We start from the raw sequence: 18,193 nt of genomic DNA, 5'->3' as shown, positions 1-18,193 counted from the left end.
ACTCGATGGACATGAGTTTGAGTAAACTCCGGGAGTTCCTGATGGACAGGGAGGCCTGGTGTGCTGCGATTCATGGGGTCGCAAAGAGTCGGACACGACTGAGCGGCTGAACTGAACTGAACTGAACTGAAACATTCTAACATTCCTTTGGATTATTTCCTCCATTTTTTTGGAATGTTGTTGCAAACTTTGTTCATCCTTAGAGTATCAATAGTTATATTATTTGTTCACCAAGATCCATTATCATGGACAATATACATACTTGTATCATTAATAGAAGATAATGTATATAACATAGATAATTATTTCCCATGCCATCTTAGCAATGGTGCACTTGTTTCTAATAATGTTGTTCATGAAATTCAAAAGGAGAAAGTATAAATTTCTTGTGTACACAAGATAGTTTCTTTAAGGAAGGCTCAGTTGCTCCTTTAAAAGACTTTCTTAAGAAGCTTAATACTCTCCTTTATAAGCAAACTAATATTGACCTTCATTGAACTGACAATGAAAATATCCTCAGAATCTACTTGGGGAGTTCCTACACTGGAGCAGCATTCCCAGTTCTTATGTACATCATCTTGTTAGATTATGAATTCCTAATTATTGAAGGGAACTTGGTTTCTATCTGGGAGAACAGAGTTGCAATTGGAACATTTCTTCCAAAATGAAAAGGTAATCCAATATTGAGAGATCTGTTTGTTGAATAATTCACCAATGAGTTTGGTGCTTCCTCTATACTCAATACTGATTTCCTTCAGTTTGTATTATTAGAAATGCAAATTAATTATTTTACTTGAGTTATTGGACTTAAGACTGCCAGTTGGGGGGAAATTATTACATTTGCTTCTAAAATAACATATCTCGTCATTGATTTTTATTCTCCATCAGAGCAGCTTAATTTTTAAAATGGCCAAAATGGCATCTGCTTATGCTAGCTAAAACTCTGATTACTATTTAATTTAACCTGAAATTATATGGCTATATAATTCAGTAATATCCTTGGAGTTTGTATAGTCTAAGATGAAAGAACATTGAAAGCACACTGAAATAAACAAATTGGAAGAAAAGATGAGATTAAGAATGGCTGTGGAAAAAATGAAAGAATGTAATCAAATATGTTTGCTTAAATTAAATTTATTATTCATTTCTGTTGATTCATTTCAACTAAATCAATTCACCAAAGAGACTCTTACTGGCCTATTGAGAATTTGCAATTGTCAGGCACAACAATCCAGTGATATGTGTGTCATTATTATACTCTTTTTTAGGTAAGAAAAATAGGCATAAAGAAATCAAATATCTCCAGTCTGGGTCTCTCCTTCCATGAACTCCAGATTCATCTTAAGTAAATCCATATTGAAGAGTTCGGCTTTGATGTTTAGTAAGCATCTCAAATTTCACACCTGGAAAGTGAGCTCTAGAGCTTCCTGTGCAAAATGTTTCCTCCCTAATGTTCCTCATCTCAATTACTACAAGCTGGTCGTAAGGCTGGAGTAATCTTTGGCTTCCCTGCTTTATACCTTTATTAATTTCATTAACCTGTGGGCTCTGCCTCCCTATTTAGAATTCAACCTTTCTCATTGCTTCCACTGATTCTAGCTTGGCGTGGATCTCAACCACCTATTCCCTACATTACTTACATAGTTTCTGTGTGATTCCACACAAAATCACATTCAGGCTATCTCATAGCATTCAGAATGATTTGTTTTTTAATAAAAACTTAAGGAAAATCTCTAACTCCCCTGCCTTATGCACACACACACTCTCTCTCTCTCTCTCACACACACACACACACATGCGTGCACACATCAATACTGTTTTCTCAAAGTAAAGAGCCAATGTCCTTACAGAGGCTTATTAGGGGCTTCAGAAAAATGGTCCTCACTTACTTGTCTGACTTCACACTCTATTTTGTTGCTCCCTCTGCTTCACCTACAGTCCATGGGGCCACAGATACGACTGAGTGAGCACACACACTGCTTCAGTCACACTCTTCCTCTTCCTTTTAATTAAACACTTCAGGATTCCACTCACTGTTCTCATTTCCTGGAATGACTTTTCCTCAGATATAAGCATTGCTCTTTCTCTCGTAATCTTGTAATCTATTCTCAAATGTCATCTTCTTGGTAAGGCCTCCCCTGAGCACTCTACATTAAAAATATCTCCCCCATGTCTATATTTCTCAGCTTCCTTCCTAGGTTTTGTTTTCTCCATGACACCACCATCTTGTATACCTTTATTTTTCACTTTTATATTTATGTTTGTCTTTATCTATCTTCTCTCACTAGAATGTGAGCTACAGGAGGCCAGGGAATTTTGTCTGTATAGTTCCCACTGTGCCTGTCATTTGGTAGGAGCTTAATAAATATTTGAATGAACAGATTTATGAATGAATAGATTAATGAATAGAATAATGACTAGTTTGCTCAATGGTCAAGTTTATTCCATGGCAGAGCTGGGAAAGAGCCCTTTCTCTGAAGAGACATTAGGATGAGGGGAGGACAGGCTGGAAGGTGATGATTTAGGGAAAAAAGGCTGACAGAGAACTAACTACCTCTCTTGCCTCCTTTGTTCAGCCTTGGTCAATGGATTCGCTTTAAAGGATATTCTTTGGTTTATGCAAATGGAATAGATGATTTGCACTGAACAATGCCTACTTAGGTGAGACTTTATCCAATGGGGAAGAACATTTCCTAATATGTGTGTGGGTTTTTGCATAGTCTTTGAAACAGAGACTGATACTGCCTACAATAATAACATTCCTGCTCCAGTAGATAGTTTGACGCCATGTGACAGAGTTCTTGCCCATGAAGGAGTGAATGTACCATCTGCAGGACTAGCCACCATCTCATCTAGTCGCTCAGCTGTGCCCAACTCTTTGCGACCCCATGGTCCGCCAGGCTCCTCTGTCCATGGGATTCTCCAAGCAAGAATCCTGGAGTGGGTTGCTAATTCCTTCTCCAGGGGATCTTCCCAAATTAGCATTCGAACCTGGGTCTCCCACATTGCAGGCAGATTCTTTACCATCTGAGTCACTGACTAGCTATAGAACGTTCCAGGTAATCACTTCTGTTCTGTCTTCCCTCGCTCAGAAACCAGGAAGGTCCCATCTTGGAAATAACGGGGTATCAATATTTAAGAAGCAAACATCTTTACATTACAACTTCGAGGAGAGCCACCTGACCTTTATAAATCACTGTGTCTGTGAGAAATAAACTGTTACCATGCTAAGCCACTGAGGGGATAGAGGCTGATATAGCAGCCATCAATAGTTACCCTGATTAATATATTCATAAACACTGCTGTAAAATCTATAATGCAAAAATTTTACTGTAAAACATCTATACATTAAGTGCTACTAAACTTCCCCAAAAGAACAGTTTGATTTTACATACAAATCATATGAACTTATTACTGATGCATGGATTCATACCATATAAAAACTATGGCATAAACATCTGTGGTAAGATAACAGTATTCTTAAAGATAACCTGTAGAATGCGATCCAAAATAAATCTTCTTTATCATACCTAAAATGTCTTTGGATCAAACACTTGTGAGCCAAAATATGCTTTGCAATATCAGTACTTTCAGAATGTATCTACTAATGACACATAATCCAAAATCTTTTTTGGAAAGCTGGTAAATTTGAAAGTTTAGGAACCTATTTGTGTTTTAGAAATATAAGCAATATATCAATCATGCTTTAAACTAGGAGTTAGCTTACTTTAACTAGACTTTCTGAAGAAAGCTTGCAAGGAAAATGTTTTAGGGAGAAAGAAAAGAGCTATTTTATTGGTTTATATTTTATATCTTCCACATATTCTGGATATGATCTTCAAACATTTTGGAAAAGCCACAAAAATACCCATATAGTCCCTGGATATTTCCCTCTCTTCATGACATTCATAGCAGGAAAATCATACAAAATTATTAATGGTGAGATTTGTAATAGAATATCAGTGAGTAGTCCTTTGTATTTAGAAGGAATAAGATCAACACTATAGACTGCTTCAAGTGCTCAACTAATCTTCAGATCACTGGGGGCAGAAAGCAGGTGGCACACATTTTTGCTCACCATAGGATATCCACTAATCGAGAATCAAAATCTTGATTGTACCCTTACCCTTGTATTCCACAGAAACACTTTCCAATGAAAACAAAGGAAGCAGGAAAGATAAGTAAACCTGAAGGCTTTTAGACAAGTTATTTTGGGCTTTTAAAGTCTTCTTAGCATTATAAAATGACAAGAGGAAGCACAATAGAGACTGCCAGCAAAAGACCTGCCCTCAAACCAATAAAGAGCAAATACTTCCTTTCCAAGGAAGCCTCATCCTGTCCTATAATGGTAGGTTTAAGAGACTGAGATGAGTGCCAAGAACTCAGTTACAGCTTCTCAAAGCTAACTGCATATTAGGTTCTCCAGTGGAGCTTTAAAAATACTCATGACTGGTTTTCACCCCAGAACAATTAAATCAAAATCTCCAGGGTGTATTTTAAGAGTTCCCCAGATGGTTCTGATGTGCAGCCTGGCTAGGTTCATTCTTTTGATGTTTGGTAGTGCTATCTCAGGAAAAAGTTTGTGTGCTTAGCTGAGATAGTGTAGAGAAAGAAGAAAAAATTTACCTTTGGGTCTGACATTATACTGGGCTCTTTACATATGTTATCTTACATATTTCTTAGGATAAAACTTCAGTACAAATACTTTTTTTCCCATATTTAAACATATGATAAGTGAATACAGAGTTGATGAACTATTCCTTATTGAAAAAGGATGTCTTCCAATAATATTTTGTTTCCTGAAACTAGCAGTATTTAAGCAAATACTCAAAGACTGGATGCTGTATATAAGTGAAAAAATTGAAATAAATCAGCAAACTATGGGCCAAAGTAAGCCATTGTCAGTTTTGTCAGTGAAGTTTTATTGGAAATCAGTTATATCGATTCATTTACATTTATCTATAGCTGCACAGACACTACAATGGTAGTGTTAAGTAGTCTTGATAGAGATTGTTTGGCTTGGCTAAAGCCAAACATATTTACTATCTGGACTTCCCAGAAGAAGGTTACTGACCCACCAACCAGATGGTCTATAACATATTTTTAGCCCCAAAATTCGTGAAATTTAAAAATTCATAAACTGGAAATCTTTGTAAAAAAAAAAAAGACTTTTTGAAAAAGTCTTTTTCAAAAGTGAAATACCATCTAAGATATCTTAATTCAGCTTTAAAAACGATTCAACAACATGGCAACTGCACATGCTACTTACATTTTCTTCCTCAATCTTAAAAAGGAATGGTCGTTAGAAAGCACTAATGGAAAAATGCCAGAATAGCAGAAAAATCAACATGGTCAAGCAGGATGGCATATATTTCCTGGGGTTGGATAATTAGAAATAAATCCAGATTGTTAAAGAAAAGGGGGTGTTTTATTGAAACAAGACCACGCTGCCAGGGGGTCAGCCTGGCTACATGACAAGATGATACCTGATCTACCATCGTGTCTTTAAGCTAAGTTAGTGACTTTGCAGAACATGTCTCTTCAGTTAGGAGACCAGAGAGAGGAAAACAAACCTACCATCTGTCATCCCTTCCCTGCGGTGAGGCAAGGCTGGCTGTGGGTCCGCTCGCCCGCCCTTGTGTTTTTTAGTGGGCCGAGGCCTCTGACTTTGACTCAGGGCTGCGCTGGTGTTACTGTCAGTAGAAAATGGGCTGGTTGGTCGAGGTCTTTGAGAGGAGGTAAAGGCTTTACCTGAAAAGTAAACAAAGGGAATGAGATATAGAGAACGTTATTATAAGGCACTGATTCTGTCTTGTATTTCTGCTCTAAGACTAAAGTTCTAAAGCTGCCTGGAGATGTCATTTGAAGATACAGAATACTGGTCCATCTCCATAGGAAAAATATGCCCTCTTGCATTTTTTTTGGTCCAGTTTTTATAACCAATATACTACCCACTGAAAAATGCAAACAAATGAATATGAAACAAGTCCACCACCAATCAATATTCCTTGATTATATTTTTATTTAACCTTGGTGATCTTAGCGACATTTTCATAGATATATGCAAATTTGTGCAGCTTTTACTCCTTAAAGTTAAGAAGGCTTTTTCTGAAGTGAATTATGTACTGTCTTATTTAATCAAATTTCACCCTTGGAATCTTACGAACTTTCTTTGAGCACAGAAAAATGTCCTGTAGTAATTACATTTTAAATTTTACATGAAAGGTCTGCTCAGACACATATATTAAATTGACCTTACCACCCATACACATACACAATGAATTCTACTTCTTTTAGCAGAAACTCAATAACATTAGTGTATAGTATAGGATAAATAGCAGTTTAAAATCACCTTGTAAAATCACCAAAGTGCAATAGGTGTTTTCTGATGAATAGTACTCTATCTGAGCAGACTCCGAATTCTTACTGAAAAATGAAATGTGCTATGTTCTTTTCATAGCTTAGTGTAATATGTTGGGAAATATATTCTGGCAAAAGGTTAACTAATAAATTTTCAACATTTTATGGGTTTAATTACGGCATGAGAAGGTTTATGTACATATATTTATTTTCTTGTGCATGTATTCATTTCATTCAAAACTACTGTATGTAGTTACATTTTAAGTCAATGTGACATGATACTGCTTAATGCTTTATTAGCTATTAGCATACATGCAAGAAATGTACTTATGCCTTCTAATTTATTAGTTTCCTCGCACTTTCTTACTGCTCTGCTTATAACTATGTCACACAAAGCACTCAGGCAACATAAAGTTTCTCACTTGGGCCTTATAGAGCAAGAAAACTTGAATAACTGTTATAGTACAACATATTTTAGTTCAGATGCTATATGAAAAATAAACCTCTGCAATGCCTGGAGAATCTTCCTTACTTTGTAGTAAGGAAGTAGTAATCTTCCTTACTAGTGCACACTCAGATAGTATAATGTTATATGGTGGTATAATTCAAAGAAAGTTCCCAAGACTCATTTTTATAACCTGAGAGTTTAGTGAAGGGTCAAAGTCATTTATCTTTACCTTACTATTTGAATACTATTAAGATTTCAAAAATGCATGTAGCATTTCATTAGTTTGCTTTGTAAGGTAGCTCAGTTTAATTCTTATACCAGAGTTTTCTGCTATGTGTATTCAAGACGTACACAGTCATGTATTAATAATAGGATCATGCCAAAGCTATTTTGTTCAGTAAGACAAATGATTACAAAATTACTGATCTATTAATACAGTGAATCACATATTTATTTTTGAGTTAATGATAAAAAAACCTGGAAAACTACATAATTGGTCTTTTATATTATTATTACTTATTATTTTCAGAAATCCAAATTAAATTGTGCTACAGAACAATACACAAGTAATCATCATTTTATTCAACTGGCAAATGCAGTGGGTGTATTTTTAATTAGCATCCTTTAAAACAAATAATAAATTATTGGATTAAAATCTTAACAGCCAAACAACTACTAAGACCATCAGCCATTTGAACGGTTAGACTGACAGCCTCAGACCCATTCTCCCCATGCTGAGAAAGCCTTCCCAGAAACTGCATTTGCAGAAAGAAACGGGGCAAAGGAAAGTAATGGAGATAAAAGCTGAATAATGTTAATCACTGGGTACATTATTGATTGTGTGAGAATTTTGCAAAGTGTGAGTTATTGAAAATTTAATGGCAATCTTAGCTGCAGCTTGGCTGTAATAGAAGAAGGAAGCAGATTCCAGTTAATCAGTAGAGCTTTGAAGGGAAAGGGGAATAAAGGATGGAAGGCTGTGAAAGTGAAAAGTGAAAGTGAAAGTTGTGTCCAACTCTTTGCGACCCCATGGACTATAGAGTCCATGGAATTCTCCAGGCCAGAATACTGGAGTGGGTGGCCTTTCCCCTCGCCAAGGGATCTTCCCAACCCAGGGATCGAACCCAGGTTTCCCACATGGCAGGAGGATTCTTTACCAGCTGAGCCACAAGGGAAGCCCAAGAACACTGGAGTGGGTAGCCTATCCCTTCTCCAGGGGATCGTCCCGATCCAGGAATCGAACGAGGGTCTCCTGCATTGCAGGCGGCTTCTTTACCAACTGAGCTATCAGGGAAGCCCTGGAAGGTGATGAGTAGGAGCTTATTCTTGGCTCTGCAAAGGGCATATCTAAGAGAGTTCTGGTAATAACTGAGCATTCAGACTTTGTCCATGCAGATTAGAGAGAGCCCTGCACTCAGACGCACTGAGGAGAAAGGACAGATCAATAGCTCAGTGTTCAGGGGAAAGATTCTCTCATGCAAAGCGTGTTGACTCAGAGTCTACCAACCTGTTCTTGCAAGGCTGGTTCCATCCAGCCTAAAACCAGCTTTATCTGCTGCTGCCACCAGAGCTTGTGCAAAACTGCCGCTGGCAAAGATGGAACCATCTGAGGAGCTACCTACGCTAGATCTATGACTAGAAAAGTTACGGTCCTCATCAGATGCAGAGCCCCATCCATTTACCATTGAACCTAAAAACAAATGTATTGTCTAGTGAGTTGTTATATTGAACAGCTCATCGGCTTGTACACACTGTACTAATGAGCAGAGGGATTCCTCCACTCCTCACTCTTCCTTGAGGTAAACCTGGCTTCATCCAGATTTCTTCAGCCATGTGCAAGCATCATCCATGTTTTAAACATTTCTTGTACAGAAGAATTAAGTTCACTTAAAACCTCTATCTGTTTGCAACCCCTGAATAAGACGTTTCCTATGACTCCATTCTGATGTTTTTCAAATTGTTACATAATTATTTTCTAAAAGAGAATTGCTATGTATATTCTAAGGCCTAGAATTCAAAGAATAACACTTTTATTGAAATAAAGTATAGCATATTTAAAGTCAATTTATCAAGAACTCAGTTGAACAGTGTGAATATATTTTGAATTTAATGTAGGCTAGTGATAATTTCAGTGAAATGTACACTTGTTTACTGCAGAAGGGCTAAAATTATTTTAAGGTTTTCAAATAAAAATTTGATTACTCAGGAAATAATAAACACTATCATAAAAATGCACAAATAATATCAGAACAAATAGAATATAACAAAATATTTCTTTTTGTAAAATTCTATTATTTTCAAAGCTCAGTATGATTTCTTTGTTTTCCAATTATTTGAAGAACTCTAGTTTTCTCTTTAATACTAATTTTTATTTTAGAAAATTAAACATTATAAAGAAAACCACTGACATTAATATGGATTCTTCTACAAAGTGCAAAATGGCAACAGAGGGAAAGAATCACAGCTTTATGTGTAAAGAGCTGCAAAACAAAATGCTACTGAGAAATACTTATTCTTAATTTTAGCAAGTCATTTACACTTGTATCCTTTTTTTTTAGACCAAAGCACAAGGAGATCATACTCAATTACTTAATACAATTAATATTATAATATTTCAGTTGATGTACAATTAATATATGACACAATAAAGATACCAAGTGTTGCTTATCCCAAATTTTTAAAAAGAGTCTAAGACTATGGCACTAATTAGTTAATATTAACTAATTTAACATTAGTTAATATTTCTAAATAAACCAAATACATATTCACATAAAAGAGACTAAGACTATGGCATTTAAGTGCCATGGATTTTCCCCCCTTTCCTCTAATAGTTAAGAGACAACAGTAAAATGTTGCCATGATAAAGTCTTTGTACCTTTAGCTGAGGTGCCAGGATGCAATAACATGGGTTCATGCACTTTCATGACACAGAAAGCAGAAACCAGAGGGGTTAGAAGGATCAGAGAAGTTAAAAGGGTGTTAAGTGTAGCAGAGAAAGATAGAGTTTTGATTTTATTTGCCAAAAGCACGGAGATGCACTTTTTCCTTTCCAAACAAATTCCCCAGACACAGGCCACTGCAAGGAAGCCAAGATAACACCAGCAACAGAGCCTCCTCCGAGAGAACCATTTCTGAGTTAATAATCACAAGTCAAGGATCAACAGCCTAAATTGAAAGGAGAAATGATGCAATCAACTTTGTAATATAATGCTAGAGCAGATAAGAAAAAATCAAAGTGATTCAACCAGTGATCACAAAAGAACATGAAACCCTAGAACTGAGGATATTTTCGAAACATGGGAAAACTCAGTCCTGGCCAGTCCTATGTCCTATTTTCAGTATTTCTAAACATCTGCTGAATATCTGCAAATAAATCTGTGCCAACTCACTGAAACTCATTCTCCAAACAACCGTCACCTTTCTTATATCTCCAGTTTCATTCCTGATTTCCTCCTGGTCCCTTCCACCTTCCTCATTGTTGTATGAAATATTTTTTTCTGAAACATTTATCACATAATTCAGTTTGTTCATTCAAAGCCTTACTTAGTTTGTCAATACACTTAAACACCAACTGTTTTTGAGTATTTGAGATCCTTCGATACCTAGCGCAGCCTACGTCTCCAGTCCTATCCCTCTAACAGCCTGTGCCTCGTTACCTCTCCTGCTTCATCTCATTCCTTTGACACATCTCTAGATTGCTACTAACTCTAGTGCCCACTGCCAGACTTTGAAGTCCAAATCATCTCTTTCATCACCCTGATTCTACTTCATCTTCAACCCTGTCTCAGAGAGACTCAGTCTCTTTACCTCCTGTGTTCTTTAAACAATGTGCATACACTAGCCTATCTTATCTCTGAACTTGAGCAGACCCTTTGGTCCTTGCCCCCCATGTCCTCTGCCTGCCTTTTGTCTGTGGAAAAACTTTAGCCATAGGATACGTTTAACCAGAGAAATGAGAAAATGCAAAAACAAAGGAAAACAGACAAAGGACATCAAATAATAATAGTTTAGTCATTCAACATATTCAAGGACCTTTAGTTCCTCTCAAGGGCTATAGATAATATCCTGAATCACATCCTGTGAGCTGTCTTATAGATTCTGAACCCCCAGAATCTATAACCCCCACAGGGTGAAGAAGTTCATTACATGATGGCCAGGCTGTAGCGAGGACATAAGCTGCCACAATTCTAAGAACTGGCCTCAAGAAATGGGAGCAAACCGACCCTGGAATGGAAAAGTAACTGTTCTTAAAACAATCAAGATGATGCTGGTCAGATCACGAATGGCCAATTTCAAGATGACTGTCAGAGCTGACTGAAACACATGCTGTTTCTGCATGTTGCCCCCTCCCGCAGCCTATAAAAGGTCTTGCCCATTGATCATCAGTGGTGGGGAGTTGGCCTTTGGACAGGTGCCCACTTCCCTCTCCCCCAACCCTGCCATGCCAGTATGCAAAGCAAAGCAAGCCTTCCTTCCACCAACCTGTCTTTTTATTGGCTTTTTGTGTGGCAAGCCGGACCCCACTTTTGATTATATCTCTACAAACTGGGCTTCCCAGGTGGGGCAGTGGCAAAGAATCTGCCTGCCAAAGTAGGAGATGCAAGAGAATCAGGTTCGATCCCTGGGTCAGGAAGACCCCCTGGAGTAGGAAATGGCAACCCACTCCAGTATTCTTGCCTGGAAAATACCTTGGACAGAGAAAATGGGGTCGCAAAGAGTCGGACATGACTGAGCAACTGAACACACACCACAAACTAGAATTTGTTGTATATATGTTTTCTCTTCCAGACAATGGAATTCTGGAGATCAGGAACTACTTGTTATGCATTTTAATACCTCATGTACAGAGACACTGAACAATAAAAATTCGATAAACATTTGCATACTGAATTAAATGTCTTCAATAGTTTCATTATTCAGTATAAATTCATACATGATTTTATTCCTTGTGTAATTTCCTAGCCTTGGCCTTATTTTAGTTACAGCAAGAACATACTCACAGTAACTCCTAGAACATTTATTAAATAAGGAGTATAAGGTCAGTCAACTCTTGTTGCTTACTTGGACAATGAGGAAAAAGTGATGGAATTAGTCCTTCATATGAAGATTTCCACATACAAATTTGATTTACCCATGATGGACAGTAGGAAACCTCATCACCCCAAACTAAAAAGGTGCAAGTGCCCCCAGGTTAGTATAGTTGAGCTTGCCTTCAAGATGGAGGACAAGAAGCAAACAAATAAACAGAAGGAAAAAATTTTCCATCCCTCTTTGTTCCTTTGTTTTTATCTTTGACATTCCATCCTCTCTATTTGAGATGTGGAATATAAATGCTACATACATATATACGTATATACCCATGATATATGGAATGGGTACATTGTTGCAAATATTTTTAAAGAAAATCAGCAATATGTTATGAATAAAAAAGTATATAACATATATTAAATTCCCTCCATATTGTAAAATTGCTAAAATTTAATGATTACTAATTTCACCTATCTGTCACTACAATTCTTTCTTTAGATTTAAACAGCAAAGATTATCTGAGGATTTATGTAAACTGTTACAAAAAAAAAGAGGACAATGATTATAGGAAAAGAAAAACAGTGATTCATCAATTAGAAAGTAAGACATTTTTACTAATGAAAGTCCATGCATTGCAACAAAGACCCCGGGCAGACAAAAAAGAAAAGAGAGAGAAAAGTAAGCCGTTTTTTGTTACACTTGGTTTTCTTTCCTAAATGTAAATATAACCAAGAAAACTGAAACCCACACTAGGTGAAACAGCTAAGGGAGAGATTCTTCACAAATTACAAGTGATCCATACCAATTTGACATGTTATAGCCCCAAACATAATCAATACATATTTAAACATCTAATGAAAAATGAATCTGTGTCACATAGCCAGATTTATTTTTGTTTGCATCTTCCATCTTTCCAAATTTCTCAGGCTTCAAAATTGCTGAAAGGCAAAAAAAAAACCTCTCAAATTTATTCAAGCTGTTAAAAAAGAACTGCCGATAGGACATTAAGGTGTTGCTCAAATGTTACTAAGCAGTAAAATGCCATGATAGAGTGGCATCTTGCTGGGTCTCCATTACATCTTCAGCACTAAAATTAATTTATGATAAGTCATCAATTCATTTACATGTCATTTTATGCTAAACCCTTCCTTGCTGATAGATGCTTATCTTTAGACCCATTAAGCTAGAGTAAAGTGTATGCTTTTTAATATGACCCTGCTAATTGTTGCATTACCATTTTTATGAGATACAAAAACTGGCTGTCCCCCATTTTTTTGGGCAATATTTAATCCAGGAATTCTTCCTATTCAGTACAATCTATCTATCTGTTAAACACAATCTTCAGCTCTGAGTGTCTTTGAACACATCAATCCAAATATTGACCTCTGCCTAGATGTAGAAAAACATGTCTAATATTTACAAGCTCTTTCACTCAAACGTATTGAATAATGCAATAATTCACCTACATTCCTCAGAGAAAGGAATGTGTAATACAGACAGAAAGCAATATAAGAAATTAAAAAAATCTCTTCCTTGGGACCTATGACATCTGCTCATTTGATCGACTCAGATAAAAAGTGAATATATGATATTCCTCTTTTATCTGTTAACTTTTGAAGTCTGTATTTAATTTCTTTTTAAACACATCAGAGCTGTGGAGAATGTCTAAGAAAGTTATTTAATGATTTTTAGCATTACCTCTGAAATTTCCCTATTGTGAAAATACGTCCCTTAAGTTTTTGCAACAAAAGCAAAGAATCAGGTCATGCTTTTAAGCAGCCAGTTCTTTAAAAGCTGTGTGGTTGAGTAAGGTGGTGGGGCCGCCAGGTTTATTGTTTTCCAAATAATCTGCTTTGAGACTTGCAGCAAAAATCTCCAATGACATAAAATACAGTAAATATAGGGCCCTGATTTCCTTTCGACCACGTTATTTATGTGGGGTCCAGCAGTTAAGGAAAGTTGTATTCAATTCACGTCATAGTACTCACTCTCACTCTTATTTTTGTGATCACTGAAGCAGTTAGAATCTTGGCTTCACATTCAGGACATTTTTCTCCTGCCCTCTCTCTTACTGTCTTCTGTTTCTTTATTCCTGTGGTAGAGTCATTAAATACAGGCAACACTCACCCTTGACTCCCACCATGGAAGTTAAAAAAAAAAAAAGTATTAAAGGCTTCTCCTATCCTGCTACCCCAAAGCGGTGGGTTTGGCATTTAGACAGAAATAGTACAAGCATATTCCTGAAGACTGAAACAATCCTGTATGTTTACTTTCTAGGCAAAAAAAGAGTGTGATGTGCTGTAATCAAAACATTTTTCTACTTTACTAAAACCAAATAGGTTTAAACTGAGTGTATAAGTTAAAAGAAAAGAATAAAAATGGGATTTCCTACAAAAAGTGGTGATAGAGTTGAATTTTGTTAGTATGAGTCAGTATAACTGAATATAGAATTAAATGTGAGAAAAACAAATAATAAAAGTTACATCTAAAAATGATGATTTTTGATCTTAAGTTTATAGGGGGTAAAAATTGTTTCCAGAGATAAAATAATATGCTGTATTTGCATAAATATATATTTATTCATATATGTATACATGCACAGAAAGGGAGAGAGGAGACCAGGAAATCACTTTCCTCTTAAATATGCTAAATCCAAGGATTAGAAAAAAGTTGAGCATTTTCAGAGGAGTGATCATGATAATTTGTCTTTAGACTAAAGCTGATTGATTTTGAATATTTTTCTGCCATTTACCAGGTGGGTGAGCTTAAAAAAGTCTTTAAACCCCTCTATGCCTCAGTTTCTTTATCTATAAAGTGAGAATAAATAAAGAATTGTGACAATTAAGTGAGTTAATATATGTTAAAACCTTGGAACAGGGATCAGTGAACTCTTTCTATAAAGTGTGTGTGCATGCTAAGACGCTTCAGTCATGTCTGACTCTGTACAACCTCACGGACTGTAGCCTGCCAGGCTCCTCTGTCCGTGGGATTCTCCAGGCAAGAATACTGAGTGGATTGCCATGCCTTCCTCCAGGGCATCTTCCTGACCCAGGGATCGAACCCATGTCTTTTACATCTCCTGCATTGGCAGGCAGGTTCTTTACCACTAGCGCCACCTGGGAAGTGTTTCTATAAGGTGCTCAGGTCAAGTATTAGGCTCTCAGTCATGTCCTAGATACTAAATATTTCAGGCTTTGCTGTCTTCCTCATATTTTTTTTTCTTGTTTACTTAAAACCCTTAAAAAACATAAGAAAGTTTCTTAGCTCACAAAGCCACTCATAACAAAAACCGCCAATTGTTTAGAAGAGTGCTCTGCATATACTAAGGGCTGTATATGTGCAAGTTGCTATTATTACTATTATTATCAAACCTAAATTTCTAGCCAAGCAGTTGGAAGGAATAGATTTTCAATAAATATTTGCTGTGGAAATAAATAAATATAACAGATTTTCAAATATATTTTCCATTCCTGAGTATTATGAACTGAAGGATAACATTCCCCTAAAATTCATGTTGAAGCTTTAAGCCATAATGTTATGGTATTTTGAGGTAGAGACTTCAGGAGATACTTAAGTTGAGATGAGGTCCTGAGGGTGAGGTCATTATGGTGTGACAGGGACCTTAGCAAGCTCAACTGCCGTGTGAGGACATAGTGAGAAGATGGCTTCCTGTAGGCAGAGGGCTCGCGCCAGAAACCCAGTCTGCCTGATTCTTGATCTTGGACTTCCCAGCTTTCCAATATTTGCTGTTTAAGTCATCTAGTCTATGATATTTTGTTATAACAAACCAACCAGACTAAGACACCAAAATTATGAGCTATAGAATTACTGATATTTTCCTCTCTTCTTGGCTTTTTCCATTCACGAACCATTATTTCAAACTTTTTAAAGTCCCTCATAAATTAGTTGTTAAGAAAATATCTGAAAATAACATACTTATTTCTTTACAAACATAGGCTTTGTGCCTGGCTAACCACTGATGTTTCTTAACGTGGTAGCTGTTGGAATATAACATATTTCAGAAGCAAAATTCTAAATAATTTTACATAGAGGTTAATTACTAGCCCATCTATCTGTTATCATTGGACTTTCATTTCTGTTGGCTTTAACATGTAAAGATTGGAACATAACTGTTAGTTCGAGTTCATAAAAAATGGTCATTATGTTTATGAAAATGAAAATAGAGAATTCAGATGAAAGAAATGATTTACTCACACTACACAGAGACTTAAGAGTGACTGATGGTAAAATCAGAATCCTCTCTGTGGGCACTTACCATCTTAAAAACATAAAAACCCAATGGAAATAGTTCCTGTTTTATTGCCCACCTCATTTAGCACCATTAAGCTAGCCTTGAGTGTCTGAAGAAAACATAAACACGTTAGAGCAATAGTCATTAGCATGCTGATTTCTATAGCATTTGGCCCGTACATACATTCATCTCAGGGCCATCCCCATGTACACATATATGTGTGCACACATGCTCTGCTACACTCACAATCCTATTTATGCTCATATACACACTCCTACATAGACACACACACACACTTTACTCATATTCACAAATCCTACCTAGATTTTCAGACACACACATTCTTCTGTACATACACATCATTTTTTTTTAATTTACTTTTATTTTTAACATATTTACTTAAGTTACACTTTCATGTTAGAGAGCAGATTAAATCTTTGATCATAGCTTCCCCACAAAGTTATTGTAAAGCCAAAAAAAAGAAAGAAAGAAAGAGTTCCTACTTGTCTTCTTTGGTGTAGAGTTCAACTTCTTTTACTAAGGAGAAACATTATTTATAGGATAAATTTATCATGAATACATATTTAAAAACACTGAGGGTTTTATATGTGGCAGTAATTAAACAGTGACTTCAAGTAGCAAAATAAAATTTTTTCTTAGCAATAAAAGCTTCATTTGAAATGAACGTTATACTAGCTTCAAGGAGAAATTCAGATTGTTTTTAACCACAGTCACATTGGATAGCGAAACATATTAGTAAGTGAGCATGTAAAAGTTCAAAATGACATTCTCCTGATTTATAGATATATTTATCTACTTCGACATTATAATATTTAATAAAAGAACTACATAGGCTATGGCTGACTTTTATCATTGCAGTTTTTTTTACTGCATTCCTAACTGAGAAGAGTTCAGTATCATTAGTGAGATATGCAAAAATATGCAGAATTTTACCCTGAAGGAGATTATGCTAGAAATTCAGGCAAAGGGGCTTAGCATAATATTGCACTAATAAGTTAGCTCTCTGCATTCAACAATTTAAACTTTTGCTCTGCCACCTTCAGTTGGATCTGGATTTCAAATCACAGGAGTTCTTAAATCTTAATTAGCTCAGCAAGCAGACAGCCCCCAGGCAAAAAAGAAAACCTGAAAAGTGGAGGCTTGTGCATTACATTGTGTAATTCAGGAAGTCATGCAGGGGAAACATGTAGGTACTCAAGCTTCTTCATCACTGTCATAAAGTAGTTCCCGCCAGTTTTTCTGAACTGTAACATGCAGTGCAAATTAAGAAGCTGTTGGAGTAAAAATAAATTAAATGGAACTGTGGTAAAAGGTCTCCTAGAATGAAGGGTGTCATGAAGGTAAATACAGAAATGGGTAGGTATACTGAAGAACCCAATGATAAACAGAAGCAAACATTTGTAGCAGGTACGTCTTTATAGCCAGGTAAAATGCACCTGTGTGTGTGTATCAAGGAATGGATATTTACTTGACTAAAAGGACCGAACTTTTACTTTTCTCTACAGTCACTGTGAAAACACTAGGATTTAAGTTTTTTTCCAATACAATTTGATAAATTGACATCCTTGGAAATAGGATGCAATCCTGGGATCATCCTAGGGGAATACCAATTGCAGCCTTACACTTGGTGAAGGAGGCCAGAGGAAGGCAAAAGGGTAAACTGTAGAAATAACTGTATTTCTGGGGAGAGCAGCAATTACTGGATCAACAATATGAAATGCATAAATTTATAGTTTATCTTGCTTTCCATCTCTCCACTCTAAAAATAATACCTTGTGCAACCTTAAAGAGGCTTATTCTGAAGACTTGCTTATTTTCATCAGTGAATGATTTTACAGAGTGAAATACTAAGAAGCGTTTTAAGATTGTATTCTCTTCATAAGTTGCTCCTGATATACAAAATATATCATTTCTAAAAGTCAAGGTTTTTATGTAATAGACTTGGTTCCCCAGTAGAATGAACTTTTCATGAAAGCCCTGTGTATAATTGAGTTTTCTTTCATGTCTTTAAAGCTTTTTAAAATTCATGAATTTTCTTATCATTTTGCAGCAAAGCAAAAGTATTTCCAAATCCTTTTTGAATT

The 18,193-nt window shown here is 36.1% G+C and overlaps 1 protein-coding gene across 6 annotated transcripts in view; it reads right to left on the bottom strand.

Moving 5' to 3' along the window:
- ROBO2 (roundabout guidance receptor 2) overlaps positions 1-18,193 on the bottom strand; it is a 645,961-nt gene that overhangs the window by 8,880 nt on the left and 618,888 nt on the right. For 3 of the 6 annotated variants that reach the window (XM_043448631.1, XM_043448629.1, XM_043448628.1), the window contains exons 25-26: positions 8,316-8,498; positions 5,578-5,751 (exon numbers count right to left, since the gene is read on the bottom strand). In XM_043448631.1, the coding sequence (XP_043304566.1) occupies positions 5,578-5,751; positions 8,316-8,498 (357 nt within the window). The remainder of the gene's footprint in view (positions 1-5,577; positions 5,752-8,315; positions 8,499-18,193) is intronic. The other 3 variants (XM_043448630.1, XM_043448632.1, XM_043448633.1) reach the window with 1 other exon arrangement.

This window comes from Cervus canadensis, chromosome 27 (assembly GCF_019320065.1).
Source record: "Cervus canadensis isolate Bull #8, Minnesota chromosome 27, ASM1932006v1, whole genome shotgun sequence".
Classification (NCBI taxonomy): domain Eukaryota; kingdom Metazoa; phylum Chordata; class Mammalia; order Artiodactyla; family Cervidae; genus Cervus; species Cervus canadensis.
The sequence above is the reverse complement of the archived record's forward strand: the minus strand, read 5'-3'. Positions and strand labels throughout refer to the sequence as shown.